The sequence below is a fragment of the Apium graveolens genome, chromosome 1 (assembly GCF_009905375.1).
Source record: "Apium graveolens cultivar Ventura chromosome 1, ASM990537v1, whole genome shotgun sequence".
NCBI classification, from domain to species: domain Eukaryota; kingdom Viridiplantae; phylum Streptophyta; class Magnoliopsida; order Apiales; family Apiaceae; genus Apium; species Apium graveolens.
Genome location: NC_133647.1, coordinates 184,235,241 through 184,256,573, shown reverse-complemented (window position 1 = coordinate 184,256,573; position 21,333 = coordinate 184,235,241). Strand labels below are relative to the sequence as shown.

Sequence of the window (21,333 nt, the reverse complement as noted above, 5' to 3'; positions counted from 1 at the left end):
GAGTCACAGCCCCATTCTCTCACAATAACTACACATCAATCACCAAATACTTCTTCACCATCTCTGGATGTGGATATGTTATTCCCATCAATTCCTGATTCTCCCTCTTTACAACTCAGGGAGGAGCCCCACTCAAATACAGGTGATCATCATCTTTTAGATGATTTGTTGGATCACCCGCAAATTCTTTCAGATATAATTGAAGGATCTGTATCAACACATATCAAATCAATCTATACAGATTCAACAATTATATCACTTTCAATTTCATCTTCTTTTCCTTCTTCAACGGATATCACTCATCCGTTGACAAGTGGTTGCTCTTCAACGGATAAGCTTAACAGCAGTTATCCGTTGATAACAACAGTTTCAACTTCAACGGATATTCCACATCCGTTGATAGTCTCTACACAAATAACTGAAATGATTCCAAGTGTAGAAGACATGAATACTGTGCAATCACTTTTAGGATTGAGGGCAGGGAGTGAAAATTTGAGTGAGAGGCTGGGTTGCTCCCAGGCAAAAGGAGAGATTGAGAGCACAAAAATGCATGCTATTTCTTCCAGCATGGCAAAAGTCAGTGAGTGGAGTACCACCTTAGAAGGTGAAGGTGAGGGAGTGAGATGTGTGAGCCAGGGGGAGCCCCTGATGCAAGAACATAGAGAAAAAGAGAGAAAAGCAGGTACAGTTGATACAAGGGTGGAACCAGCCATTGCTCATGAGTCAATGATTGTGGATGATGCTGAAAAGGAAAGACAATTTCAGCAACATTACAAAGCTGTAATTGATAACATTTCCTTGGATGCTGACACTTTTACTCATCCTGTGACAGCCTATCAACTGTTGGCTGCTCAGGGCAATGAGGAGGCAGAGAGGACACTACATCTAGTGCACTCAACAGAATCTCTTCAAAGGGATAAAGCTGCTATTAACAGGATGCCTTCTACAGCTGGTGAGCCATCTGAGGAATTTGGAGTAAATTCTGATGATGATGACTCTATTTCTTCTGATGGAAGCATGAACATAGGGGGAGATGAAGACCCTAATTCCATTCCTAATCTACCTGAATGGGCCTTGACTAAGGAGCATAGAACAGGTGAATTCAATGTCCACTTGGTCAAACAAATCATCACTATTCAACAGGCCATTCAGAACACTTCAAATGCAAATATCAAGGCTATCCTCCAAGCTCACCTGGACTCACTGCATCTCATAAAGTTGCAGAAAGTAAAGCAAGATATGAGTCTAGATGATCTCAGGAAAGATATTGCTGACTTGAAATCCTTCACTTCAGAAAAATTGGATTCAGTCATGCCCTATGGTACTTTGCAGGACTTGGTTTCGAGATTGAAAAAGGAATCAGTTACTGAACAAAGGCTGGCCAAGTTGGAAGACAGAGTTCAAGGAATTGAAGATTCTGTGGCCACCCTTCTTCTCAACCAACAATCTCAAACCAATCTCCTAATGCAGCTGGCAAAAGCACAAGGCTTGACCCCTCTCCTTGATGATAACAAAAAGGGGGAGAATAAAAGGGAAGGGGAAGGAGAGCCCTCTACAAAGATTCAGATATCTAAAGTGCTAGTTCCTGCCATCACTACCTCTCCAATCATTCAAATCAAGGGAAAACCTGATGGAATTGATTTGATTCAGCTAGCAGCAGCTGAAATACAAATGAAAGAACAATGGAGGAGAATTGATGAAAGGTTGCAATTGGTGTTTGGTTCTACACAAAATAAATCAACATCTGTGAAATTTAGCACAAAGATTGAACCAATCAACATGGAGCTCAAGCCAGTAGGGAGAAATAAGGTTGGAGAGACTTCTTTCAAGAATTTAAAACCTATGGTTCTAAAGCCTAACACTAGATCCAGTATGGACTCCACAAAGAATCCCCTAGACTTTGCTCAGATGCAGGAAGTAGACTTTCCTCTTCCAAAACCTGATGGAGACAAAGTTCTAAGTGCAAGCATCATAAAGAAGAAGGAGACCAAGGACAAGGGTGAGAGAATGGACATGGCCTTTATCTATAGAGAGGGAAAGAGTATCTGTGTGATGCAAGGACATCCCAAATTTCTAAAGGCCAAAAGGGAAGAAACCAGAAGGTTGAAGAAAGAAGCTGTAAAACTCAAGGCTGACAAAAGAGCACAAGCAAAGCTTGAAAAACAGCTAAAGTCAAGCCAAGTTGAAGAAATGAAAGGAATTGAAGTCAGGGGTGAAGAAAAGATTGCTAACTTAGATGAGGTTCTTGGGAGCATATTTGGTGAAAATATGGAAGAAAGAGAGGAATGGCAGAAGGGAAACAGAAGAAAGGCCAAGGCACACAGAAGGAGTGAAGATAACCCTGAAGATACCAAATCTATATCTAAACCACTACCTTCCATACCTAAACCTTTTGTTGCTGATCCCTCTATAAATATCCATGGTGAACCAATCATTCCAAAAGAGGAACCTATTGATTGGGACAACATCACATTGCCTACCTTTTTAACCACTCTACCACTACCAAAGAAACAGAAAAGAAAATCTAAATCTACACCTCCCCTAACCTCTAAGAAATTCACTCAAAAACAAAAACCTAACCCTAAGCCACCCATTTCTAAAGATGATTATGTTCACATCTGTGACATAAAAGAAGCTTCAGACATTAATCTCTATCTGGATGAGCTGGAGGAAGTAAGGGGAATAGCTGCCTACAGACAGCTACCAGAGAGATTGGTTTTCAGATATAAGGGAGCTGGGGAAAGAACATGGCCTCTCTACAGGATTCTAAATGAAGGCTACTCTACCTTGATCAGAGTCTTTTCAGCCATCAAAAAGGATTCTGGCTTTACCAGAACAGCCAAGACTGAAATTCTCAACAAGATTGCCAACATAAGGAAGACTTGGAGGGAACCAAATGCTTTGCCCAGAACCTTACTCATACAAGAAAGGGGAACTAAAATTCACAAATCACCTCATTGGTTGATGGAATTTAGAGATGACAAAGGAGTCAGAAGATTTTTCAGACTTGAAGACCAACTCAAGATTGCCAGCAATGAAACTCTCAAAGAAATGCAATCTAAGTTGGATATCAGTGATGAAGATGAAGCTGAATTCTTCAGACAACTCCAACTCCAATTTGAGGAAAATGACAAAGGGCTAGGAAAGAAAACCAGGGAACAAAGAAGAAAATAATGATTTGCTCAGGCTAGAGGAGCACCCTTGGAAATACTGTAAATCTTCAATTACCTCCTAGTACATACACTTTTGCAGCACTTTTATATTTCTACTTAGTTTCAATTCAAATATTTGTTAAGTGTTTTGTTATCATCAAGTTAACCCTGAATTTATGCCTACAATTCTTATAAACATAAATAGGGGGAGATTGTTAGGAATATATGTGCATTAGTTTGATGATATGTTTAACAAAATACTTAAGTAGAAATTTAGTGTCAGTAGCCTCAACGGATAAGACCACTTTGGCTATCCGTTGATGGTGTAGCTTTACTTAGAAATAAGTCTAGTATTGTAGCATATTTCAGTCTCTGTATTTAAAATGTAATTCTTAGAAGTTGAGAGAAACTATAAGTCATGTTGACTACTAGATGATATGCAGATAGGAAGGCCAATTGTAAATATTTCATGCCTTGTAATTTTGTATAAATGAAGTGGTATCAACGGATGACTTAAAGACCTTCAACGGATGAGAAGCTAAGCTTCAACGGATGTCTCTAAAGCTTCAACGGATAACATCCTTCAACGGATGAGAGCATCAACGGATAAATGCATCAACGGATGAAAGCTTCAACGGATAACATCCTTCAACGGATGAAGTCATTAACGGATGAAAGCTTCAACGGATGTTCTGCTAATTAGCCGTTGATAAGTGGTAGTTGTACCTACAGACAGAGGCACATGGGTTGACAGAGAAAACTGAGATGTGGTAGCCGAATTTCAGGATCAACAGAAAAAGCAGCCGTTCTTCTTTAGTACAAAGATGCAATAGTCAACAAAGTACTGGAGTGAACAGGAAAAGAAGCAAGTGAAGAACTTATTTTACTATTGTAATTTTATATTGTTTTTCACTTGTACACTTGGTAATATATAAACCAAGAAGAAGCTAGTAATTAGAGAGAGATTTTCCAGAGCTGTTAAGAAATATCTTGAGAGAAAATTCATCTAGTTTGTACTAGGATGCAGCTGTGATCAACATTGTTGAACACAGATTTTCTAATATACCATCTCTGGTGGAACAACAAATCCACCAGAAAAGTTTTTAAAGTTTGTTGTGTTCTTTACATTTTGTGTTTGAATATATATCTGTCTGCATTAGCTCAAAGCAATTCATACACTTGTTCATCTAGAACACACTGCTTTAATAAACTTCTCAAAACCTGAAAAAGTTTTGAGATTTACATTCAACCCCCCTTCTGTAAATCTCATTGTTAGTCCTCTAGGAATAACATTTTCAAATCGATTATGTGCAAACCCTAGATTCTTTAATTCCTTGTTTCGAATCTTTAATCCTAGATTAGTAGATTTCGTGTTCGATACTTTTTAGTTGTTAGTTACGACTTACAACTTACTTTATTTGGATCTTTGTTATTTACTATCTTGTATTCATCAGAAATCTTAAAATGTTGTATTTTTGTTAAATATCATTCCGTATATAGTTATTCTGTATGAACTAATTATGATTCCATTGTTGTTACTTGTTAGTTCGTAGTTGTTCTTTTTTCCGGTATTTAATATCATAATATGAGTCTGTGTGTGACAAATCGATATCTTTTCTATATTGTGCAACCATGTCTTCACAATCAATTCCTAATTCCCAGTTTGTATCCGATGAAAATTCTCAACCTTCGTCAAATGAGTTGCAATCTGCCAACAAAGACAGTAACTCAACCCCTGATCCAGATGTTATATTAATCGATAATAATGATGCTACTGCCGAGTGTAAAAAAATTGTAGAAGGAGGTTCAGGAAGGGAAAGGAGTAATGTTTGGAACCACTTTACTAAGCAGGTAATTGACGGTAGTTTGAAAGCTATTTGTAAATATTGTAAGAAGCAAATGAAAGGTGATTCGGGCAGCGGGACATCGCATCTGAATAATCACTATGTCAAGAAACATAACAAGAAGTCTCAAGAGAGTATAAGGCAAAAGCTTTTGGAAAGCAATTTCAATAAAGATCATCCGGAATTAGCTGCTTATAGCTTCAATCATGACGCAGCAAAATAAGAGCTTGCAAAGATGATTATCATGCATGAATATCCTCTATGCATCGTTGATCACATTAGATTCAAAAGATATTCAGCACGGCTTCAACCACTCTTCAAAGTGCCTAGTAGAAATACAATAAAAAATGAGATTTTTCAGATTTATGAATATGAAAAGGTGAAGACCTCGAGTTTGTTGGACAGTATTTCGAGTCGAGTAGCAATTACAACTGACATGTGGACTGCGAGTGATCAAAAAAAGGGATATATGACGGTCACATCACATTTTATTGATGATTCCTGGACTTTACAAAGTCGCATAATGAGGTATATAATATTATATATAATATAATGTAGTACTTTGCTTCACATAAAATTGATATATGGCTGAGTTTGCTAAGACACGTTTTATTTTATTTTTTTAGGTTTATATATATGGATTGGAATATGGATACCAAAATTTCTGCTCTCACTGTAGATAATTGTTCCATGAATGATGCCATGGTTGAGACTTTATTGGAGAAGCTGGATAGTTCATCCCTAATTGCAGGTGGTAGTTTGTTTCATATGCGATGTTTGGCTCACATTCTGAATTTGATTGTTAAAGACGGATTAGATGTCATAAAAATTGGAGTTGAAAAAATACGAGATTCGGTAGCTTATTGGACAGTAACTCCAAAAAGGGAGGAGAAATTTGAAGAAGCAGCCCGACAATTACGCAATACAAGTACAAAGAAAATAGGACTCGATTGTGCTACAAGGTGGAACTCACCGTATTTGATGCTCGAAACAGCTTTGGGTTATAAGGATATTTTTGGTCGATTAGGTCAACGGGAGTCTCAATACAAATCTATGCCTTCAAGGGAAGAGTGGGAATTTGCTCAGAGTGTGTGTGACAGACTGGAATGTTTTTATATGGCGACCGAAGTTTTTTCTGGGACAAAATATCCAACTGCTAATCTGTGTTTTATAAACATTTGTGAGATTCATCTAGCAATTACAGGATGGCGTAGAAGTTCAGAATTCGTGATTAAGACTATGGCAGAAAAAATGTTGATTAAATTTGACAAGTATTGGCACGTAATGCATGGTGTTGTTGGAGTTGCAGCAGTGCTAGATCCAAGATACAAGATGGAGGTACTAGAATTTTATTTTGAGAAAATTTATGGAGAACGATCTAGTAATAAGGTTGAAGTTGTTCGTGATCTTTGCTATTCTTTGTTGAAAGAGTACCATGAGAGACAAGTTGTAAGTAAGGAGGGAAATGGCGAGTCCAATTCAATAATATCTGATTCTACTTCTGAAAAAGTGTCTCAATATGATGTGTTCATCAGCAAAAAGAAGCGTAAAAGAGTTGATTTTATAAAATCTGAATTGGATCATTACTTGGACGGGGATGTCTTGCCCAAAACCGAAGGTTTCGATGTCTTAACATGGTGGAAAGCAAATGCACCTAAATATCCAACCTTGCAATACATGGCTCGCGATTTCCTAGCCATTCCGGCATCTACCGTCGCATCTGAGTCAGCATTTAGTTCTAGTGGTAGGTTATTGAGTCCACATCGTAATAGGCTACACCCCAAAACAATAGAAGCACTAATGTGTGCTCAGAGTTGGCTATGGGCTGCTGAAATGAAAGGTATAAGCTTTAAATTCTGTAATTTATATCATATTATGCATTTAATAATTTTATAATAATTGTTTAACGTATAGGTGAGTCATCCGTGGGATATGCAACTATATACAACGACATGGAAGTAGAAGATTCTTGTCTGACTCGACATGTATATTTTAGTTTTTGTTTCTAAATTAATGAGGACTGCATAAACTGACTGACTGACTTGTTATTGGTTTTCATGATTTCATGTAGTTCTGATCATATGATGATCTGATCAATGTAGGCTTTAGACTCTGTTCCCAGAATCCCATGTGACTAGACCTGCAGCTTGGAGCAATTCCCACGTGATCACGTCCCCTTTTAAGCATGGCAGATTTTTAGTTTCTTATTAATGATTATAAATCTCATTGTCTGAACTACTTGTAATTTCATATTGTGAACTACAGACTAGTGTTTACAAGTCCAGCTGGTGATTTACTATGTTTTGAAGTGTTAAACTAATGTGTCATATTGGTTGGATTTAATTTTTTTTAATTAAAATGCTAGCATCATGTTTACAAGTTAAACTAACAGTGGTATTGAGATGATATCATGGAGTACGAGCAGGTTCACTAGATTTTCGGGTTTGGATAAACCCGAACCCGGTCCAAAATCCGTGAATCGGATTTGAATTTTGGATTTTGAAATTCAACTGGGTTTGGATCGGGTTCGGGTTTGGTAGAAAAATTCGGGTTTGGATTTGGATATCTTAAAAATCTAACCCGTTGCCATCCCTATGAATGAGTTTCAGTATACACATTATAAACAAAATCACTGCAAAACTTAAACCAAAAGCAGTGTAACCGGAGTTTTTTTCTAAAGAAATACGTTGAGATAAGGCATGTGCTCATGAGTTCCATCATTTTAATTCATTTTTAACTAAATCAGAGTAATTAGAAGAAGCACTTGTCTGGCTACTAACACTAGCAATATGAATAATTAATAGATCGAAGAAGTACTGTTCATTGCGAGCTGTCACTATAACGAAAAATTTTGCAAGTAACTTTATGACGGAAGGTAAAAATCGTCGTAAGCATTTGTGACGGAACAAAACTTAGTATTTTATTAATAAACAGGTTCTGAACAATTTAAAAAAAAAAGAAAAAAAAACAGCATAAAGGGAAACGATATAGTATTAGTTAATGCAGTAATTAATCAGCAGATTCAAAAAGTACCTGTCTACTCCCAGTACGAGAATAAAAGAACATGTGTTAGGTGCCCACATCTATAATCCAACCTGTACATATATAGTATTCGATTTTTAAAGGATCTTAGATCTGTAATCCCCGAATTTTATGTTAAAAACGACAAGATATATTTGTCATCGAGCATAGTTGCGTATTAAAAAAATGTGTATAGTCAATGCCTAAATAGGTTATAATTGACCCCTCAATGGCCATGAATTTTGCCCAACTCCTGCTTAAGCTGAACTGAACTAATAGGTAAAAATTCTTTCAACGGTGAGATATTCTTTTTGAAACTTGATTAATTAATATTTTGTTTTCGATTATCATATCATCAATGAATTATACATAACTTAACCTTTCAATTTTTCCTTTCTTGTTTAGAGCCTGAATGCAATGATCGATGGAAAGAGGTACAAATATGACAGACATGCACACTGCAAACTACGATTTTATAGAAAAGCCCCGAGGCCTTACAAATGCTATGGTTGTAAGATGCCAGGATTTGGTCCATGTCTCAAGTGCACAGATCAAAAATGTCAATTCTATCTCCACCAAGTGTGCTACAGATTACAACACTTACCTGATCTCCGTCATCCTTTCTTTAGCCACTGCGTGTTTAAACACAATATTAGTTCCGCTAGGGCTTCTGATCAATGTGACGATGTTCCTTATTGTGATGCATGCGGATTAGATGTGTTAGGGTACAGATATCGCTGCAGTCCCGACATTTCTCATTGCCATGATAATCATGATCTACATCCGACTTGCGCGCATCTCAATCTCAAGAAAAATATTATTCTGAATGGCCTCGAATTAGAGCTTCGAGACAAAGTGAAATCCAAGTGCCTGCATTGCGGAAAGAGGGATCCTGTTGAAGAATGTGTACAGTTTACGGGTTGGAAATGGGTTCCCAAAAGAAGTGTTTGGGATTTTCTCCATTGTTTTACTGGTAAGAAAACTTGCTATCATCTCAAATGCATGAACACAGTTATAAAGGGCTCTCGCTAAATATCTTCGTTCTTTTTTGTGTTTGACAATTGAATGTTGATGACGAAGGCCTACAATTTCGATCTGGCACTAACAAAGATGGGCTGCAATATCTTATTATTGGGCCAGTCTTTCCTCAATTAAGAATGTTATCAAATGGGTCGATAAGCATCTACACAAGATTACATATTTAGGAGTCCAAACCCTTGATTTTTTTTTAAAACATCTCATGTCATTTTCCATGCATTTTCATGTTTAATACTTTTGTTGACATCCCCAACTGTATATATCTTAAAAGCATGCAAAGTTGCAATAGAAAGTGGGAACTGGGAACATCACACAAAAATTATCTATAATCCATTCAATATTTATCCATCTATCCTTAATCAACTTGTCATGCAACTTAACTATCCATAGCAAGGTGCCCACTTATCTAAAACATAGTATTTCATGGTCCATTGAATTTGAATATCAAGAGTGCCCTAGCCTAGTGCATGAATGTGTAAACTTAGATGAAGAATAAATTCTTCAAAATTCTTATATGCATTGTTCTTTATTTCAAGATAAACAGAAAACAACTTAAATAATTGCTTACGAATTTTAACCAAAACTTGAAAGTTGACGTTTAAGCTGAAACTTGGACATTCGACCTCTTTTGCGTGTTAATCTCAAAACAAGATATGATTTTGGAATTCACAAACGTGGAGGAATAGTAGCAAGAAATAGTAAAATTGAACAAGAGTGTCCTTTGTGGCGTGGCTATTGTTAAGTCTGCTAAACTAGATTTGCATGTGGTGCTGGGACCAAATATATGTAATGCAGGTGCTTTCACTGTAACTGTAGTATAGAATGGACACGCCCATCATTTTTGAAACTCCGAGGGGTAAGTACCTAAACATGTTGTTGGGCCTTCCATGTGAGGTTTGTTCCCCCAGTTGTATCTTTCATTTTCACAATATTTACAATGTGGCAGAATTATAGCCAACTGACTGGGTTATAAATTTATAATTCATAATCAAAATTCCGAATAGCTTACTATGATACAAATGAATCACTGCAGTGAACTCGAATCCAATTTGAACACGACTAAATAGCAAGTATGGAAGCAATGAATGTTAATCTAGTGTAAAGACGAAAGGCATGTAAAAGACAAGTACAACAGTAATATATAATTGACCATAATTAAATTGATTGACAACTGACAAGCGATGAACGGGAAAGCTGAGAATAACCTTTCACAAATATGGGTCATAGGCAGTAGCTTACAAAGATACATTTTTCAAAGTTCATTTAAAATATAATTTCATAATATTTTTTTAAAATTTTTTTAAATTAAAATTTTATGTTTAAACTTGTATTCAAAAAAAAAAATTTAACAAAAACATTATAAAACTGTATTTTATAGAATTCTCGAAATACGTGCAAATAGTGAACGTATAGAATCTACGGAGGTAGTATTGTAATGACGTAAAAATCATATTTCTGATATAAAAAATTAAAAAAATAATATTTTTAATGAGATTTTATAGTAAAATCAACAACTATTTCCTGCATTGTTTGCCGCAAAAGTTTAAAATCAGTTTTTTAAAAAAAATATGCGGGGACTTATTATTTCTAACAATAATTTTTGAGTCAAAAACATTTTTCGGAAAATCAGTTTTTAAAATTTATCAAATAATTTTAACTATTTTTAACCAAAAATTATTACTATTATTATATGAAATAACAATACCAAGCAAACCCAAAGTAAAACAAAATGAAATTTGCACTTTCTGACCAAGCTTGCTCTAACGAGTCACGGTGCACAAATTTAAATCTCAAAAGCGTGAATCACTAGTGAGATGACTACCAAAAGTTATTTAGAAGCATCGGCTAATTAGTGGATCCTAATCACACAATTATCACTAAATCATCCAAATAACTTTAATTATACTTTGTCCCCCTTAGTGAAATGTATAAAGGTAAAACCTTTAATATTCTATAGGAAATTTGGGATCCTCCATAACTTACTAATAAATCTTCAACACTTCATAAAAGCTGCCTCCAAATCTCATTAGGTGGTTGAACCTGCTTTTAAAAAAGCTTAGGCAACTGTTTAAATTTAGAAAACGCTAAAGTGCAAAACAGAAATGAAAAGTAAAAGCATCAAATATCTGTATTAGTGAAAATTAGGTTACCTACATGAGGCAGTTACTAGAAAATGTATACTTTCAACATTTCCACTCTTTTGTTTGTCGGAGGCAAGTATTCCACTAATTACGGGGACTTGGTTTTAAATAATACCGTTATTTTAATTACTATATTTGTAAGTAGACTTTAATTTTATGGGCTTAGAATAAACTATAAAGTGTATAAAGGGGTTGAGCACGTTATCATCGTTTACGAGGGGGCAGTGGATTCAAATGTGATGCTCAATTTCACCTCAAGATTAAATCTAGTGTGTGGAAAAGCACTCACTTGACAAAGCTGGTTGTACAATGTTCTGATTCTTTGCTTCTCTTTTAATTTATTCTCCAAAGGATTAGTCAACTCAGTGCATGTTCTCTCTTGATGAAATCATGCATGGTTAATGGTTTAGTTATTAAAAAAGTCATTACCAACCTTGTTCGGTCATATGTAATCTAGACACTATTATACCGGTTGCATTTTTCGGTCAAAATGATCATAAATCTGTATTTTATGTTGACCGGCATTCAATATACAAAAAAATTATTGGTATAGTCCCTCCGTTTCTAAAAATATTTTATGTTTGTGTTGAACATATTTGACAATGCATACTTTTGATTATTAATATTTTTAATTTCGTATTAGTATTAAATATAAAATATTCATTGTATTAAAATACTCATAAATACAAATTTAACAAAATCACTTATTACTATGTTTGGTCTTATAAATTAGACGTAAATTGGTAGTTAATCGTTTACCATAAACAGTACAAAAAATCAAATTATGAACAATATTTTGGGACGGAGGGAGTAGTATTTTTTATGTATAAATATTAAAATTTATTTAAAATAATTTAGCTATTAATTAGTGGAAAAACTATAAAATAAATTTATTTAAAACCAAAAATTCATTCGTGACCTTGGTTAATCCTACTCTACATATAATAATTACTAGCCTATAACTCGCGCGATGCACGGATTGCTTTTAATATTCGACAGTTTTTAATAATATATTTTATAATATAATTTTCAATAATTAAAAAATATAATAAATTATAACAATATATGTTTGATAATAACGAAATCACAAAACAAACGAATATAGATACATAGTATAGATAGATAGATATCGTTCTACATTAAACCCTACCCTATCCGTACACATAAACACCCACTCATATTCATCCAACTTTTTTTCGGAATATAAAATATTTGATATTGGCATTTGACCTCGCTAAAGATGTGAAGAATCAGATATACAAATGGGAGTAAAATCTAACTAAAATCTGACGAGGGAAAATTTGCAGAGACAAAGTAAAAAGAGAGAAAGCTAAAAAGAATCAAACACCTGACATTGCGTTGCAAATCAAAACAAGGAATATCACAAGTATTTAGTTTGTGGATAAATGGCGATTTAGATGATATGCGAAATCCGAATAAAACTATTATGCGCCGCTCAAAGGATGTCAGTACATTGTGAAACCGTTATTGGCCGTTAGATGATTGAAACGGACATTTTCTTAGCTACTAAGTGTTACTTCCTCTCTTCCATTGAGTTTTTCCATTGAATTTTATACGTTATTTTTCGGCACGCTTTTCAATGTTTCTTTAAAATATAATTCCATAATATTTTTTTAATTTTTTTTTTAAATAAAAGTTTTATATTTAAATTTTTATTCAAAAAAAAAAAAATTTAAAAAAACATTATGAAATTATACTTTATAAAAATCTCGAAATACGTGTAAATACTAAACGTAGAGCACCCGATGGGACGGAGGTAGTATAGTTTTCTTTGTACATATACTACTTATATTTGGACTCGAACTTACTCTGTAGTCTGTACTTGCCGGCTGATGCTGATTGTCATGCCCACCTAGAACTGTTCACGAACTGAACCGAGCCGAAACGAGTTTTGAGATAAACGAGTCGAGCTTTTATTTTTTTCTAACGAACCAAGCCGAGTCGAGCTTCTTTATCGAACAAAAAATCGTGTTCTAACGAGCCGAACTCGAGTTTGTTCGCGAACATATACGAGCCGGGTCGAGCCCGAGCCGAGCCGAGCAGCTCGTTAATGAATTAAAAAAATAGCGTTATTGGCCCAATTAACTAGTTCAAACCCAACCTAATTATAAAATCTTTTATCAAAGCCCAGCTACTAGCCCTGTATTACCAAAACCAATTCATGCCTCAGACAAATAAAATTATATGTTCCTCTGTTTGTTCCTTTCTTCTTCTTCTCATCTCTCTGTTTACCTTCCCGCTAAATCTCAATACCCTCTAAATATTTATTATGTTTTAACTCACACGCAATACACACAATTGTATTAATAAAGTGCGACTTCAGATTCAAGATTTTATCAACAAAGTACAGATCCAGATTGGGGGTTTTATCGATCCAGATTGGGGGTTTTATTGAGAAGTTACAGGGGTATGTAAGCGGATGTTTTGAAGAGATTGTTCGATTTGGTTGTGTTTTACATTTAGTTTTGATTTAAATTTGGTTTTGATTTATCTGTGCTTTGAATTTGATTTGGGTTGTGCTTTTCTCTGTACATCTCTTTGATATATGCGTATATTTACCTAAACTAAACCAAACTAACTGTTGCAAGTATAACTCAAAATATTCTGAAAATGTTGTTTTTCCAAGCTTTAACGAGCCGAGCTCGAGCCGAACAAGTTCGAGCCGAGTTCGAGCCAAGCTCTAGCCGAACATACTAAAACTCGGCTCGAGCTCTTTTACCTTATCGAACATATTTTTGTGTTCGAGCTCGAGTTCGAGTTTTTAAACAAGCCGAGCCGAACGAGTCCTTACCGAGCCGAGCTCGAACTTGTTCGAGAACAGCTCGGTTTGTGAACAGCCCTATGCCCACCTGACCTCAACTTACATTTACATTCAAAATATACAAATACGTAGTAAAACAGTACAATTTTTATTGGGCGATAATATGCTAAGAAACTGGGACACCGAAGTTGCATGTATAATTCTCGTGTCAGAATATTCTAACACACGTATTCCCGTATAGGATATGCAGATTCTTTCACGGTATCAATCAAATTATTTTTTTCCAAAATTGTGGTCAAAATATATTTTACAAACTACATTAACAAAATTAAGTATTTATATCTATTAGTTAGTACGAAGTTACCGAACGTCGTATTCATTTTGTATAAATTAAATAATTTTACTTGTATTTTTATAGTTTAGATTACTAAATGAAACATTCGATTCATTTTTCATGCAATTTTTTATTTTTAGTAGCACTACTTCAAAATTAAACTTGGGAAACACAGCTTCAATAGCGTTTATTCTATGTGCTATAGGAGATAGGTACTTACATATCATTTTTAAAATAACTGCTATAAAAGAGGTTATAATAAACTAAAAAATAAATAGAAAATAAATAGAAAATACTAATATAGCGTTGAATAAAGGAGTGTTATGTAAGTGACAACTTGGATAACGCTTGAGCACGAGCTATGCAAGATATAGAGAGTGTATTTTAAGTCCTTTTTATATTTTAAAATTGAACTCGTTAAACAATTCTAAGTAATACATATAGTATCCCTACACATACACTTAAAAACACATATTATACGACTCATCACATCCTCCAAATTCCACGTTCCTAATTCTACTCAACAAATCATCACGAAAATTATTATAAGTGCTGGGTTTTGATATATCTTCTTTGACAAACTCAATTTAATTTGTTTGCGCTTCTTGGAGAGTTATAAGTGTTAGGTTCTCAGGTATCTTAATTTGTAGGTCTTGAAATTTCAGAAACCACATTTCAACCATCTCTGCCTTTATCTCAATTTGTGAGTATTCAGTTGTTCAATTATTAGTTTTAGAGTTTTTAATTTTTCGGTTTCATTATCTAGGGTTCTTAATGTTGGGTATTGACACCTGGAGATCTTTTGTGTAATTATAGTACTTAATTAAGTTTTGTGATGAATTTAATTTGATAAATTAATTGAATTATTAATATTGATACTTACATACCTTTGTATGTAGGAGGTTTTAAAACTCTGTAGTAAAAATAATTATCTCAATTTGTGAGTATTCGGTTGTTCAATTATTAGTTTTAGAGTTTTCAATTTTTTTGGTTTCATTATCTAGGGTTCTTAATGTTAGGTATTGATATTCCTGATTAATGGAGACCTTTTGTGTAATTATAGTACTTACTTGAGTTTTGTGATGAATTTAATTTGATAAATTAATTAAATTATTAATATTGATACTTACACAACTTTGTATATAGGAGGTTGTAAGGCTCTGTAGTAAAAAATAAATTTATTTTTACTACAGAGCTTTAGTCAAGGTGCCAGATTATTTAATTTTCCTGTAATGATAAATTTGATATATTGCTATTAGTGGTTGGTCTAGAACTAATTTTTCCTCGGCAGTACTTTAACCCTCTAGTTGATTAGGCTTCCAAATTGCTTAATTATGAAGGTGTTTGCTCTGCCTCCATGGTCAACAAACACAAATATGCAGGCCACCTAATAGAATATTGTTGTATTAGATACCAAGCACATAGACTTCTACACACTGAATTTTATTTGACATGAACATCATTGATGACACCCCACAATATTTATTAATAATGTATTTGCTTGAATTAATTATTATAAAATTGCTTCTACAATATTTTGTTAGGTCAGTTTTGATTAGTTTATAAGTCAATTAATATATATGTAGTCTATATTAGTTTTAGAATAAATTGGAATTTTTTTGGTAAGAGACACAAATTTAAGTTGCTTCTACTGAATTTAAGTGTATGCATATATATTATCCAAATTGTGTGCTCCAATTAATATGTATTTTAAATAATTATAATAAAGAAAATTTATTTATCTTCCAAAGCTTGTATATGTGTAATTTTTAAAATTTCTTTGCATCACGTCCTAGAGAAAATGTCATAAGTTAAACTTTTCTGGTTTTACATTCTTTAAATTTATTTATAAAATATCAAAGCCAAAATAAATAACTACTAAGCATTGACCCGGTAACAGTTCAAGATGTAACACTTTTTGTGATTTTTACATTCTATTAGCTCATTTTTAAATTTTTTGGTTATGATTATTCCTTATTATTTGTTGTGCAAATTAATGTGCGGAACATAATTTAAATATAAATGACCTAATCATGCTCATCTTCAGGTTATATATTGTTGGTAATTTAATGGACCGTAATTGGGTTAAAGCAGATCGTATGTCAAAAGAATATAAACATGGCGTGAATGACTTCTGTAAGCATGTAGGTAAACATGCTAATGATATTCGGTTTATCAAGTGTCCATGTTTGAAATGTTTGAATATTATAGAAGTTGACGGCATGGACAAGTTGAAGGAACACTTGATGTGTGAAGGTATTGACAAAACTTATACATGTTGGACATATCACGGTAAAAATAAAGGAGAACGCCGATCAAGTAAGTTTGATTCGAATTATCAGTTCGGAAATAAAGAAAATATAAATTTTATGGAAGACATTGAAAGTAGCAATTCTAGTGATAAAATTGACATCGGGAACATGATTAATTCAGAGTTACGGGATCATCCTGATATGAATGAGAGACTAAAGGATGATGTCGCATTACCGTTATGGCTCGGGTGTACCAAGGCTTCTAAATTCTCGGTCGTGTTGACTTTGTATAACTTAAAAGCTGGACATCAAGTTTCTGATGTGTTCTTCACGGAGCTACTCACAGCTGTTAGTGAACTATTGCCAGATGGAAATGTCATGCCTCGTAGAACTTATGAGGCTAAACAAATGCTCAAATCTATTGGATTAGTACTTAATAGGATTCATTCTTGCCCCAATGACTGTATTTTATATCGAAAAGAGTATACAGAGCTTAAAGTTTGTCCGAAGTGCGGTTTAGAACGTTATAAGAATGATAATTCTCCCTCCAAGGTCATGTGGTACTTTCCCATAATACCCAGACTTAAGCGATTGTATGCTAATATGGAAGATGCTAAAAATTTGACATGGCATCATGATGGGAGAGTTAAAGATGGGATGTTAAGACACCCTGCCGATTCACCACAATGGAAAACATTTGACGATAAATATAAGGATTTCGGGAAAGAACCAAGGAATCTTCGTTTAGCACTTTCAACAGATGGAATAAATCCTTATAATCTTCAAAATTGTTCTCATAGTACGTGGCCTGTAATTTTGATGATTTATAACTTGGCACCATGACTTTGCATGAAGCGCAAATATATGATGATGTCTGTTTTAATATCGGGGCCTGTACAACCTGGTAATGACATTGATGTGTACCTTGTACCTTTAATAGAGGACTTGAAGCTACTATGGAAAGAGGGCATTGAAGTACAAGATGCATACATAAAAGATCATTTCAAGTTGAAAGCCATGTTATTCGGAACAATAAGTGACTTTCGAGCTTATAACAATCTTTCAGGATATAGTGTGAAAGGCTATTATGCATGTCCTTTGTGTGGTGAAGAGACTGATCATATTCGATTAAAAAATTGTAAGAAGTGTGTTTACATGGGGCATAAGAGGTGGTTGAGATCAAACCATCCCTATAGAAATATGCCATTAGCATTTAATGGTGAAGTGGAAGAACGAGGTGCTCCTCCTATACCATCAGGTGATGAAGTATTTAGTGAGGTTGAAAATCTAAACATATAGTTTGGTAAAAAATTCGCAAAGGATGTTCTTAGCAGGGGTTGGAAGAAGCGTTCAATATTTTTTGAATTAAGTTATTGGAAAGACCTTTATGTTAGGCATTTTATCGATCTTATGCATGTGCAGAAAAATGTTTTCGATGGCCTAATTGGTACAATGCTTGGTGTCAAAGGTAAAACTAAAAAGATGGTCTTAGTGCAAGACAAGACATGGTGGAGATGGGAATAAGAGACAAACTAGCCCCTTTCCAAAAACATGGAAAATCAACACCCTATTTATCTCCTGCTGCTCATACTCTATCTAAGGATGAGAAGAGAGTATTACTACAAACTCTCCATTATGTCAAGGTGCCAGAAGGATACTCATCCAATATGAAGAGACTTGTTTCCTTGAGCGATTTAAATTTAAAGAATTTGAAATCACATGATTGTCATGTTATCATGGAAAATTTGCTTCCAATTGCTATTCGTTCTATTTTTCCAGATAAAGTGCGGGTGACGATCACAAAGTTGTGTTGGTTCTTTAAATCAATGAGTAGCAAAGTCATTGATCCAAGAAGATTGTTGTATCTACAACGACAAATTGTTGAAACACTTTGTGAGGTTGAGATGTACTTTCCGCCATCATTTTTGACATCATGGTTCATCTAACTATACACTTAATTTATGAGACTAGAATGTGTGGTCCTGCTCGTATGAGATGGATGTACCCAGTTGAACGTTATTTGAAAATTTTGAAAGAATATGTGATGAACAGGTCTCGACCAGAGGGTTGCATCGCTGAACGCTATTTAATACAAGAAGCAATAGAGTTTTGGCCAGAATTTATCCCAAACGTCGAAGCAGTTGGTTTGCCAATTGATCGTCATAGTGGTAGGATTGATGGTGAAGGTGTAACTGGAGGTCAACAAGTTGAGATCGATAGTGCGCAATGGCATCGGGTGCACCTTTGTGTTCTACACAACTTTGTTGATGTTGTTCCTTTTGTAGATTTGCATAAGGAAACTATTAGTTCAGAACATCCGGAAAAAAGTGCCAGTTGGATAGAGTTAGAGCATAATCGCACATTTATTGAATGGTTCAAAAGTCACACCACGAATGAGTTACTGCAAAATAGTGGATCAATATCAGATAGAGTAAAATGGTTGGCAAGAGGCCCTGATCCATTCGTATATTCTTACAAATGATATCTAATAAATGGATATACTTTTTACACTCTAGAACATGACGCAACGAGCACAATGCAGAATAGAGGAGTCGCAGTTATTGCAGCATCATTACACCAATCATCGAATAATAAAGATCCAGTGTTGTCTGATACGACATACTTCAGATGGATTGCGAATATTTGGGAGCTGGATTATGTAGGATTTAAGGTGCCAGTGTTTGATTGCAATTGGGTTAACAATGTTGATGGTGTATATGTTGAGCAATCAGGGTTTGTACGGGTTGATCTTGCTAAGGTTGGGTACAAAGATGATTCATTCATAATGGCAACACAGACCCAACAAGTTTTCTATGTTACAGATCTTGTCGATAAAAAATGGTCCATCGTTGTCTTGTCAAACAAGTTAAACAATAGTTATCAAGTAAATGATGGTGTAGATGAATAAATTGATAATATAGACGATCCTTTTTTTGGAGTAAATATTTCTACGGGTGTGGACAACCCTGATGATTATGAATTCTCTTATTCTAGAAATGATCATGATGAGGGAGAATATGTGAATCCGGAATTCTATAATGTGCGTGGACACGAAAGATCAAAGCTTACTAAAAACGTAAAAGAAAAAGTAAAGCAAAGAAATGTATGTTGCTTTCTCATTACCTTCATATCTTATAAATATCATATGTTATTTCTTGTTGTATTTATTTTTATATATAAACATGTTGTATCTCGTAGTATAAATTTATGTATGCTTACTTAAATATTGTACCAAGTGTCGTGCTTATTTCTTTCTAGATTTTTACTGATCTTATGTTAAATATTGTTTTGTTTGCTTGTTTAGGATTATGACTTCCAGATCCAACGGCACGAGTGACACTAATGGCACCAATGGTAGTGGTATTATGGAGAAAAGTTCTAAACGGGGTATAGTAAATATGCTCAAGGTCAAGAAAGCTAGGACTAAAGGGATGGTACAGAAGGTAATTGAAGAGCTAATAAAAATAACCAGCAATACTTGTGTATATGCACGATACTGTCAATTTATAAACCAAATTTCTTTTATAAATTTGTAGGTCATTTGGAATGAGATAGGGCAACCAATTGGCAAAGAGTCAGTGACTCTAACATTTTTCATCGGCTCTTATGCAAGAAGAAATATTCCAATCACTTGCAATGATTAGCGCAAAAAAGAATGTAATATTGTAAAACAAAATTTGTGGGATAAAATTAAGGTACGTTGTTTTGTGAACAAAAAACTCTGTATAATCACTCTGTAGCTTTACTATTTCCATTACTATTCTGAATAGATAACTGTTATCATGCTTCATTATTATGAGATTCCGTCATACGATCATATCGACCTTCTTAGTTTCTTGGTAGAAAAATATGACAGACCTTGAGCTATTCTATTAATTTTAATATTCGATATAGTGCTTAGAAAGCTGCTGATATATTGTTATATTATTCTGCTACTCATCAATATATAAGTTTTTTCTTTCAATTGTAAATGAAATTCTTATCATACAAAGGCCATCGCTTCTTTTCTGGTTAAAAAATGATTTTATTTTGGTTATATCTTCTTAATATAACCAATCAAATTGACAGATGTCACCGTTCTTTAGATGGCCGAAGTACTGTTTTTCTAAGTACCTGCTTAAAAAGACAGAAGGTAAAATTTTACTATTATTAGCATTACAAATTCGGAAGGAAGCTAAAAGCGTCCCCCTTCAAAATTTAATGATGAAGTTAGTATATTTAACCCATATGCAGTGGGGTTGTTTGAACTTTTAAGTAGTACAGTACTGTATTTAGTAGTATCATTAATATTGAATCTGAATGCACTGATAAGTTACTTTTGACATTTCTGTGTAAACAGACAATTGTCGTATACTATAAATGTTAAATAATTAACAGGGTAGCAGTTGCTCATCTTGAATCAACAAAAGTCACTGTTGGGTATTTATTTACATTATGGTGCCTTCGTAGTAGTAAAATTAAGTTTGTCATTTTAATAAAATAAAGAAACGCTATGCAGGTACTCTGTATATATAGAGAGAGAGGGGGGGGTGAGAGAGAGAGAGAGTTAAGTTCTATGGAGTCCTCATTTTTTGTGGAATCCTGAAGTCCACTTACGTTCTGCAAATAAAATATTACGTAAAATATTGCTAAACATATTATTTTGTGATTAATCTTGCATAACATCACTATTTTGATGAAAATTATGCAAAACACATATAATTTATGAGTAGAAAATTGCAAAACATATTATTACACAAAACATGTTTAGTTTACAGAACATACATCTT

At 34.2% G+C, this 21,333-nt stretch overlaps 2 protein-coding genes across 2 annotated transcripts; both read left to right on the top strand.

The window, feature by feature from the left end:
* The first annotated feature begins 16,381 nt into the window (after window positions 1-16,381).
* LOC141713150 (uncharacterized) lies at window positions 16,382-17,407 on the top strand. Its single transcript, XM_074516442.1, has one exon. The coding sequence runs from the start codon at window positions 16,382-16,384 to the stop codon at window positions 17,405-17,407; it is 1,026 nt and encodes a 341-aa protein (XP_074372543.1).
* Window positions 17,408-17,434: 27 nt separating this feature from the next.
* LOC141713140 (uncharacterized) lies at window positions 17,435-20,208 on the top strand. Its single transcript, XM_074516430.1, has 7 exons — window positions 17,435-17,842; window positions 17,987-18,032; window positions 18,344-18,500; window positions 18,617-18,995; window positions 19,107-19,405; window positions 19,869-20,007; window positions 20,101-20,208. Exons 1-7 carry the CDS (start codon window positions 17,435-17,437, stop codon window positions 20,206-20,208), a joined length of 1,536 nt encoding a protein of 511 aa, XP_074372531.1.
* Window positions 20,209-21,333: the final 1,125 nt, after the last annotated feature.